We start from the raw sequence: 11,543 nt of genomic DNA on the forward strand, positions 1-11,543 counted from the left end.
TGGAAAGGAAACACCAACCCATTTTAAGTGTTGCTAGAGCCATATACCTTCAATCTAAAATATCCCCAAAGCTACGGAATTTTGCCAGTCAACATGTTGTCCATATTATTAATAGACTACCATCACCTCTCCTACATAACAAGACTCCTTATCAATTACTCTATGGAACTTTACCCTCCTTAAATACCCTTAAAGTGTTTGGTTGTTTAGGTTATGCCGGAATAATCCCTACCCATAGAAGTAAATTTGATAATAGAGCTAGAAAATTAGTTTTTTTTTTAGGTTATAAAGATACCACCAAAGGTTTTGTCATGTATGATCTATCTTCTAATAACATTTTTGTCTCTAGGGATGTTCAATTCTATGAATTTGTCTTCCCTTTTAATTCCCTTACCACTCCCAATTCCTTTCCTCCTAGTCTACTCCACCAAATTTTCTTCTCTTTGGATCATAATATTGAACCTTCTAACACTGCTCCTCCTTCCCTAGAAAATAACCTTCATCCTCAAGAACCTCCTACTCCCCCTGCCCAACCATCTCCTTCCACTAGTACCAATCACAACCCAATCCCCACAAGACAATCTCAGAGAATAAGAGGTCATCCCTCTTATCTCTAAGACTACCACTGCAACTTAGCCAAGTCCTTTAGTGGTCCTTCTCCTAACACCCCTCTCTATCCCTTGTCCTCTGTCCTTACCTATGACCATTGCTCACCCAACTACAAACACTCTTGTTTAGCAATAAGTTCTATTACGGAACCTTCAACATACAAACAAGCCTCTTAAATACCACATTGGCAGCTTGTTATGGACATAGAATTAAAGGCCCTTGATCACAACAACACTTGGTCTCTTGTCTCTCTTCCCTTAACAAGTCCCCTATAGGCTGCAAATGGGTCTATAAGACCAAACTCAATGCTGATGGTTCAGTTGAAAGATATAAAGCTCGATTGATTGCCAATGGTTACACTCAACAAGAAGGAATTGATTTCTTTGAAACTTTCTCCCCTGTTGTTAAAATCACAACTATTCGTGTTGTCCTTGCTCTTGCTTCTGCCAAAGGATGGTTTTTAGAACAACTGGACATCGATAATGCTTTTTTGCATGGAGATCTCCATCAAGAGGTGTACATGCTTCCCCATCTAGGCCTATCCCTACCTCAGCCTAACCTTGTTTGTAGATTACACAAATCCCTTTATGGCTTAAAACAGGCCAGCAGGAAGGGAATGGCACACCACTCTCTCCACTGCCTTACTTTCCCTAGGTTACTTACGCTCACAAGCTGACCAAGCCTTTTTTACTAAAATCTCAGGACATTCTATCACCCTCATCCTAGTCTATGTTGATGATATGGTTCTTGCTGGTAATAATTCTACTGAAATATAACATGTAAAGAATTACCTTGACACTTCCTTTAAGATCAAATACTTAGACCCCTTGAGATTTTTTATCGGCCTAGAAATTGCCAGATCTAAGAATGACATCCATCTAAATCAAAGACATTATGCTCTCTCTTTATTAAGTGATATTGGTTCCCTTGCTACTAAACCTTCTACAATTCCCTTTGATCCTGCCATTAAATTTCAAGCAGACTTAGGTACTCTTTATCATGATCATTTTGGCTATAAGAGACTAGTTGGCAGATTAATGTATCTTACTATTTCCATACAAGATTTATCTTATGTTGTTCAACAATTAAGCCTGTATATGCACAAACCTATGGACCTTCACTATAAAGCTGCAATGAAGGTCCTCCATTATTTGAAACAATCTCATGCCTAGGGTCTATTCTTTCCCTTTAACATTGACATTAAACTCACTGCCTTTGCTGACTCTGACTAGGCTTGTTGCCCAGATACAAGACAATCTATTACTGGTTTTTGCATTCTTATAGGTTCATCTCTCATTTCCTGGAAAACAAAGAAGCAGAAGACCGTTAGTAGACCATCATCTGAGGCTGAATACATGGCTCTTGCTACTGTTTCTTGCGAAAATCAATGGCTAAGTTACCTCTTCACTGATTTGGGTATTCCTTTTACTAATCCTATTTCTGTTTATTGTGATAACCAATCTACAATTTATCTTGCTCATAATCTAGTTTTTCACGAAAGAACGAAGCGCATTGAGATCAATTGTCATGTTGTTCGTGAGAAGATTCAACAAGGTCTAATACATCTCATGCCAATCTCTTATGCAAACCAACTTGCAGATGCATTTACTAAGCCTTTGCTTACTGCTATTTTTTCTCTTTTTTTGTCCAAGTTGGGACTGTGTTCAATTCATTCCCCTGTCCAACTTGAGGGGTGTAAAACTGATTTTGCCGTTACTTAGTTTAGGTTCCTTTAGTTTCAATTTATTTTCCTTCTTTCTTTTTTCGGGTTTCTGTTAGGGTAGTTAAAGTTGTTGTGCTAACACCTTTCCCTTTTTAGTAAGGGTTGGTTGTTACATATTTTTCTCTATGGTTTTTCTTTCTCAATCAATCAATAATAATATTGATAGAGCTTTTTCGGTTTCTTCTTTTTCTCTCTTGAATGGCTTCTTGTTATGCTCATATTATCTTCTTGAGGAAATCTAAGAACGTCAGTGGTCAAAATGAAGGGTGAGTATAATAAATATTCACGCCTTTCATCCATTTATAATATATTCATAAAATTTTCACGAAAATATTTTGAGGACCAATTTGCTATAGATTATTTATGCAGCTAGTGGATGTCAAAGCAATTTACTATATGATGATAAATTGATAATGCTATAAAATAGATAATATATATCGGATATATAATGATACATTCACTTTTTAGATACACATTGTTTTTTATCTTTAGGTTTCATAACCTTTTCCTTAACCCTTAGAAAATTAATTTAATTGAAATTGTTCCATATTAGTGTTGGAGGAACACATACATCTGAACCCGACATCAAAGAAGTTTGGTAGTGTTAGGAAAGCCACGTAATTAGTTGTAAAACCAGTTGTCCTTGGAAAGTGGCAGAAAATGTAAACTGACCCAAAACATTGAACCTTTAGTTCTTCAACCTTCTTAATGATGGCGCTTTACACGTATCCAATCATCAATTTCTGCTTAAAAATGTAATTTTTTGTTGTTGTGCTGCCTTCATTTGGCATTGAGTGGGAGGTTGTGAAGAAGTGTGTCAAGATTTGACTAATGACATTGGTTGTAATGCCAATGATGTGAGTGTATATCAAGGATTATTTGGAGACTTATATATGGATAAGGATCATTTGTCCCCAACCATGTCTCATTTCCTGTTTCAAATTGACTTGATATATAGAATGAGACACTATTCGGAACAGGTGATCTCTATCCATATATAAGTCTACAAATAAACCTCAATTCATACTTTTATAAGTTAAATTGGTTTTTTTGAAGGGAAATAGAAGACTTAATTCTCCTATTCTATTATATAAAATAGTTTAATAATTGCTTAAAGGGTTAAGATACAGTGATGAAAAACTAAATACCCTATGAAGGAGGTCATAAAAGTGTATGGAGAAATGTCAATGCTTCTCCCTATCTGGTCCATAGGATAATTCTTATACTCATAATTCAAAGTGTGATTAAAACCTTCCAAACAAAAGGAAAAGTGATAAAATATTCAAGACATCTCTGCCAATGGGTAACTCATTTTCGTTTTCATTTTTAAGATTGCTGCATGAAACAAACAATATATAGTACTTGGATATAACATTATAACCTGCTAACTTGAAATTTTAAATGAACTTATGCATATCACATCTGTTCATAACTCTACCATGGGAGAAGAGTGTTGTAGGTTGCAGAAAATAAGATGAGACAAATTATACTGAGTTAATGAAAAACTTCAGATAATGTGTGTGTAAGTATGTGTATGAAAGAGACACAAACTGAAATTATTATTTGTTTTTTTATTTTCCCAAAGAGTCTTCAAAGTGATAGGTCATACAGTGAGTGACTGAGCTAATTCTACAATTTGTTGATGGTGCATTGGATCATATCTATTGTCCCATTTTTTATACCATTTTATGTACTGTTAATTTTAATTAGTTAAAAAAATTATTTAATTTAAATTATAATTATTAAACATTTTTCTAATCCATCATACCTCTTAACATATGAAGTAGCAATAAAGTTGTGAGATAGTAGATATACTCCCGATCATGTTGGGTTGGACTAGCATTGAAGTGAAGCAATTTGTTAGCATTGTGAGTTATGACAGTAGAGTCTGACTCCTCTCCATTACTTGAAAGTAGCATTGCATATATATATGTATGATTATGACACATGACAATAACAAAAATTCAATGGTTAATAATTTCAAAAAAAAAAAAAAAACTGCTCCCTCACATTCTGGAGGAATCCATTTCGGGACACTGGATTAGTTAATAGCTTGAAAAGTTGATTTATGGATTTGTTTAAACTTTGATTTACATTCTAGCCACTTATGTGTGTTAAGAAAGTCTCTTAGTACCAGGTTGGTTGTGTCCAGCCAGATTCATATTTATTATTGAATAGGATCGTTATTGAAAAAACAAATGACAATAACACTTATATCATTTATTTAAATTAAAGTTACATTTTTATTCTTAAAAATATACTAAAAAGTGGAATTGTTCTCTTCAATGAGTCAGACTCCACTTTCCCACTTAACCATGCTTCAAAGATTAGTTTTTCGCCTATGAAAACATAAATAGATAAATCATGTTTTTTTATGGGCATAAGTTTCTTTTGGATTTTTCGGATGTCTCATTTATTTGGTTTTGTTCCAAACTATTGCAGGGTTGAGCTTTGCTCATTCTTTTTGTTGTTGTTATTTTCCCACTCACTTGATTTTCGGATCTCTTATTTGGACAATGCAAATTTCTTCATCCAAAAAATTTATAAGGAAACAAAAAGGTTTAATCAAACATAAAAAAGTGGGTGCCAACAAAATTATTTTGAGGCCCATTCTCGCCCTTATAGTAGTACTTTCCAAACTTCGAAAGCTCAATTCGTATTATGAATCAATGGATCGGTAAAAACATGAAATTCACTAGCCCTTAGCCTCAATGTCCACAAAATTACATATCCCATACAACTATTTATAGAAATGACGTGTTAAATTGTTTGTTAACATGAAGAAGAAATTTTCAATCAATTTAGTAATATAGATAATTGCGGGATAGAGTTGCTAGTTCTCTTATTTCTGCTCTATTTATTAATTTTACTAATAAACAGAAGACATGCTACTGTTATTATTTGAAGGTCGGGTAGATGTCTATTGTATCACTATTTTATGTCATTTCATATGACAGTAAGTATGATTGACTAGAAAAATATTTAATAATTATAATTTTAACTTAAATAATTGTTTTCAACCACTCAAAGTTGATGGTATATAGAGTATGACAAAAAATGAGATAACAAAATTGGAAAGAATCTATCAATTCTAAGATATCTAAACTAACACAATTGAATACCACTTTACTAATATTGAACATAACATTTTTTGTGATATTAATCTCATTTACAAAAGGAATGCCACTTTACTAATATTGGATATAACATTTTATGTGATATTAATCTCATCTACAAAAGGAAATATCCGTTCCTTTACTTTCTTTCTATAATTTCATGAATTCAATTTCTTTTTTCAGTTAATAAAGGTTTCACTGCTTCAAGATTTAATTAGATTCCTGCTCAAAGCACATAATTTTGATCCAACAATGGTTGGTCAAAATAGAGCTAAATTAGGCTACCATATGAACATTACTTAAAAAGTTGGCACCACTATTTCCGAAAAGAGCTTTACCTAACCATCACTCGACGAGATGGAAGTCAAATCTGATGAAGATGGTGGCATGTGAAGTAAATTTTTAAGGGTTTAGATTTTAAATAAAATAATTTTAAAAAATATCAAACTCCTCATTTACCTTATATCTCAGTAATAGACTCTCTAACACCGAGGAGAATATCATCCCGGCCAGATGGCAGGTTTAGTCTCACAACTATAGTTGTGAACATGGCTGGTCAAAGGACCAAACGAAAACAGATAACTTTTGGAGCCATCACAAACATGGGATGCACAACATTCTCATGTTCAGCTTACAGGAAATGAAAAAAAGTTGGTAGTACAAGTGATAATATATTATTGATAAGTAGATATAATTTACAAAGTAGTTTCTGAAACATAACCTTCTTATGTACAAAAACGAGGGTACCAAGATATAGAGCACTAGACAGAATATATCCCCTAATATGGAATGGCTTTCCAAGATGATCATATTTTGTTATTTTTCTCTGTTCTCAACGAAGAGGAAACAGAACACACATTGAGCTCACTAGTAACAAAGCTTTCCTAGTTATTTGAAACAAACTAGGTTATTACACCTAAATTGATACAAGCAAGATAAAAATATACCGAAAACAAATTTATGAGCAAAGTTCAGCATTCATCATAGCAGTTTCAGGATGGTAATGAAGCATTTCCATCCACATCATCTCCCTTATCGTCTCTTCACCTAGATCCTCGTCAATGTCAAGATCAACCGGAATGATGGCTGGAGGGTCAGAATTAGGATCATATAGAGGAGCCATGTAAGGGTGTTGAAGTGCTTCGGTGACACTAATCCTCTTTGATGGATCAAAAACAAGCATCTTCGCCAGTAGATCAATGGCCAATGGATGAGCATTTGGGTAAAGTCGGGGGAAAGGGATTCCAGGAGAATATGGAAGTGATTTGATGTACTTCTTTGCCTTTGGATTATCAATAAATTCAAGATCCTCTTCCCTTTGGCTACCGAGGATGTTGATAATCAGTTTTAGCTGGTTAAGACACTCTGAACCAGGGAAAATAGGTTTTCGTCCCAGAAGCTCCGCGAAGATGCATCCCACAGACCATATATCAATAGATGTCCCGTAGTTGTCACAGCAGAGAAGGAGCTCTGGTGCCCTATACCACCGTGTGACAACATACTCAGTCATGAATTGGTTCTTGCTGGCGTGAGTGCGTGCCAACCCAAAATCACAAATTTTTAGGTCGCAGTTTGCATTAATAAGAAGATTCCCAGGCTTCAGGTCACGATGAAGGATGTTAGCAGAGTGGAGATACTTCAAGCCCCGAAGTAGCTACATCCAAGAACATCCAATATGTAAATGCAATGATAGAATCAAAGGAAATTATTACAGTTTATAATATTACAAAAGCCCGACAAATATGATGATTGTTGTATGTCCTTCTGGGAAAAACTATAACATAAAATTTGTAAAGAAATTGAAGGGGTTAACATGGAGTGAACTGCAAAGTGCAACACAATCTCATTTAAAATGATGAGAGTAAACAAACAGAAGATTATGCAATACTGAATTGGGAGTTGACCTAAAATATTCCGAATGACTATCACACATGACTTACTGATAAGTTCCACAAGTGTGACACTTAATTGCAAAAAAGACCTATTTGAAGGCAGCATAAGAATACTTGGTTACCATAAATATGGAGTAATAATTCATACCTGAAAAAGGAAATATTGGGAGTGGTCATTAGATAGTGCTTGAGAAGACTTAATAATCTGATGCAGATCGGTATCCATGAGTTCATAAACCAAATAGACATCCTTGAAACTTTTTCTATGAACGGGCATCATGATGTCTTTTAAAGCAATCACATTGACATGCTGAAGGTGCCTAAGAAGTTTCAGTTCACGCAAAGTCCTCAATGCATCAATGCGATTTTCAAAGGCATTCTGTATCTTTTTTATTGCAACCTTTTCGTTGGTTTCTCTGTTCACGGAAGAACATACAATCCCATACGCCCCTCGACCGATAGGCTTGATCGGCACATACTTTGTATCAATCTCAAACAAGCTTTGCCACATGGAGAAGTAATGCTTTCCTTCATTTCTGATCCCATTTGGAGGCTCAACAGGAGTTGCCATTCCCTGCAAAGTAGAAACAGTTTAACAAATTAAATTTCTTATACAATAATTATCAGAAACATAGATGCTGTTTATAAGTCTAAGTCTGTAAAAATTTAAAGCTCCATCATGTTAAACTCTTAAATGTGAAGCAAGGAAACATGGCAATATCATAAAGAGTAAATAGTAACATTAGTACTCAAAGATACATTGTTGATCATACTAATCTCGAAATGATAAAAATTACTCTCGATGTCCCTGATTGTGGATTCGGTCGTTCAAGTTAGTCTCTGAAATGATCCCACGAGACTAACTTGAACACTGAAATGCAAATCCAAGGACTCGGGGGTAATTTCAATCATTCAGAGACTAGTCATATTTTGACTCTTCCAAGGACCAATTTAACAAATTAATCATACAATACATAATTAAAAACTACCCTCTCATGAACCCTGCGGATAAAAACCCACCCAAATACAACAGTGGCATGTTGTTTCACACAAACACAGAAGTAAGAATAAGCACAAAACTAAACAATGAAATCCAATTAGAAGGTGCAATTTTTTCACTTAACCCAAACCAATATTATTTTACTTGAACGGTTTGTTTACAAATTACAAGGTACAGAGATCTGCACAAAATAGAATGTATCATTATTATTACAGAATTAAAATCATAGACACTCTATAGCAATTAATTAACTACGAAAAAATGTAACTTGAATACCAAAAACAAAACAAAAAAGCTACCTTCAACCCAAAGAATCGTTTTTTTGATATGGAATGAAATCAGAAAAATTGTTGGTGTTTGTGATTAGAGAGAGAAGAAGGGTGAAGTGAGGAGTAACATGGTGATGGATCTGTTTGAAAGGGAAGAGAAGAAAAGGGTTAACATTTGCAAAGGTGAATCTGAGGGATCAGAATTGGGTTATGGGGTAACAATAATTGGAGTTTATTTATATTTTATTTATAATAAATCCAAACATTATTAGTATCTTCTTCATTCTTATATGTAACAATAAGTTGTTGGTATTGTAGTATGAAATGATCCTACAATTGACCCTAAAGTAAATGTTCAATTTATGAAAGTTATACTTATAGTTTAAAAAATCTGTGTATCGATGATAGTATAATTTTTTTTAAGCTGTAAGCCTATCATCCTCCATTGATTTGTATTACTTTTGTTTGAGAATCAATAATAGTTAACAAAATCAATGATAGATAATTTATTGATAATGTAAAAAAACACTTACACTCTCGGTGGATGAAAATTTATACATCCAAATAGATTATTCCTTATATAAGATAAGAAAATATCATTGGTATCACACAAAAATTCTAATCATTTCTCTCACCTATCCACCATTGATACTGTTCCTCATTTTTTTAATAGTTATTCATTGTTATATAACTTTATTTTGGCAAAAAACTGAAATATTTTAACTTTTTTTGCTGAAGGAACTTTTTTTATTTTTAGGTGACATTTGGATAATCATTTATATAAATTTAAAAAGTTGTGATATAAGTAGTTACTATATGAAAGTTTAAACTTTAAAACAAAAGCATCTAGAATAAATAAGATAGTTGAGTTTATATCACTCAATCCAATTAAAATGTGTCACATACTTAAAAAAATATAAAAAAATATTTTTATATTATTTGATGAAATATAATTGATTTGAAACATGATAACAATAAATTTTGGGAAAAAATCATGGGTGTACATTTTGAAAAGAGTTACTTTATACAATTAAAGTGTTCTGAACTTCTAATGCATCATTAGTAAAGAATTTATAAGAATTTGTTCACAATTAAAAAAAGCCATTACAAATAAAAAAATCATTAGCACATATATAATTAAAATTAATTTTTTTTAACATATGTATCATTATACCAAGACTAAATAAATATGTAAACAATATATTTATTTATATATATTTGTATTTTTTTTTTAATAATCAATAAATGATAGATGATGTATTGACACTATATATATTAGAAAGTGAGGAATATACTTTATGAAAAAAGCAAGTAGCTGATGGAAAAATATTAATTTTCTCTGTATATATTTTTTGTTTTCTAGAAATGCTAAGAGAGTTGTGAATGACTACTTTTCCTTGTAACTTTCGGGTTATTGTGTGATAAATAACATAGATATAGATTTTAGGTTATCAAGTCTCCTTACTTTATTATATTTTTGGAACTCTTGACATATTGAAAACAGTGATGCAGAATATACGATCTTCAATGTAATTAAAGATAAAGGGTTTGGGAAGAAAAGGAAAGACTTGTTCTTCATTTTGGTTAAACAATTTCTGTATTTGATTATTTTTAAATGAGGATTAATGAAATAAATAAAAAGTAAAGATGTATGCACTGACAACATAATTTTTTTACATTGTTATTGTATTGTTTATCATCCATATCCAATTATACTAACTCTTAAATAAAAATAACACAGATAAATGAACGATGGATGATGCACTAATTGTATGCAAATAAATATTTCACTCTTTATTTATTTTTATAAAACACTTTTTTTAGCATTTTTTAATTACATGTATCTAAAAGCATAACTTTGAGATTACTCATGGGGTCATAAGTGTTAGCCGGGTCTGTCTGTCTAAAGTGTGCACCTACTATCTATTCATGATTTGCAAAAGTTTATAGACTTCAACCAACTAAATAATTCAAATATAAATACATTTTTTTAAATGACTATGATCTTTACTTGCACACTTTATAAACCTTTTTTCTAATGCTAATGCAAAGTTCTTACTTTATAAACCTTTTTTCTAATGCTAATCCTAAGTTCTTACTCATTCTTGTTCACATGCCATTGCCAACATCAACAACTTGATATATTATGTTTCTTCTAGAGGCCTTCTACATTTTAGTCACATTAAAAAAAATGAAGTAACATATGGGCTGGGCTATATCATCCAGCCCATTCAATGGTATGGGCTTTGAGCAAGATTTAAGTAAGAAACCCAGCCTAGTACTAAAAAATCTCGAATGTAAGTTAGAATTGTTTCTGTCATATGTGATAAAGATGTTAAAAAAACACTATTCTAACTCATATCTGATATTTTTTATGGGCCAAATTGCTATACGCAAAAATTCTGAGGGATCAAATAATTTTTTATTCTATTTTAAAAGAATACAAAGAATTTAAAGAAAACTGAATAACAAGACCAATAATCTTTTGTGTTCTGATAGAAATATTTTTTCTACTATTTATTGAATTTCAACCATTGATATATCAGCAGCAGAAATGACTATATACAAGAATGAGTGTGGAACTCTCAAGCAAGAAAAGAAAATAATTACAAAAATAGTAAGTCAAGTTAGTCCTTTAGGATGGTTATTTGCAATGTATCCTAACTATGATTTTTGGCATATATTTCTTAATCACTTGGCAAAAAAAAAAATACTAATAATCTATTAATTTTTTCACATTCCAATTTAAAGCTTTAATCAAGGATCTTCCCTTTGGTGTTTGAGACCATTGTACCAATGCATTAATAGCATGTCAGCTGGTCCATTCCATTGCAATGCTGCCTAACTATAAAACACTAAATCAATGGCTCTAGTACCAACACGACGCCCCATTCTATTTTGTTAACATATGAATGATGAAGATTCATTAACATT

The 11,543-nt window shown here is 32.3% G+C and overlaps 1 protein-coding gene across 4 annotated transcripts; it reads right to left on the bottom strand.

Annotated features, from left to right (window-relative positions):
- On the bottom strand, positions 6,100-9,445 carry LOC109343167 (mitogen-activated protein kinase homolog NTF3). 4 transcript variants are annotated; one of them, XM_019581341.1, is made up of 4 exons: positions 8,640-8,879; positions 8,485-8,521; positions 7,489-7,914; positions 6,100-7,102 (listed from the first exon to the last, which is right to left on the bottom strand). In XM_019581341.1, exons 3-4 carry the CDS (start codon positions 7,909-7,911, stop codon positions 6,407-6,409), a joined length of 1,119 nt encoding a protein of 372 aa, XP_019436886.1. In that variant the 5' UTR covers positions 7,912-7,914; positions 8,485-8,521; positions 8,640-8,879; the 3' UTR covers positions 6,100-6,406. The 4 variants fall into 4 exon arrangements, with proteins under 4 accessions (XP_019436886.1, XP_019436884.1, XP_019436887.1 ...); XM_019581339.1 differs by having other exon boundaries at positions 7,489-7,916; positions 8,477-8,521; XM_019581342.1 differs by lacking the exons at positions 8,485-8,521; positions 8,640-8,879 and adding an exon at positions 9,440-9,445.

This window comes from Lupinus angustifolius, chromosome LG03 (assembly GCF_001865875.1).
Source record: "Lupinus angustifolius cultivar Tanjil chromosome LG03, LupAngTanjil_v1.0, whole genome shotgun sequence".
Lineage (NCBI taxonomy): Eukaryota > Viridiplantae > Streptophyta > Magnoliopsida > Fabales > Fabaceae > Lupinus > Lupinus angustifolius.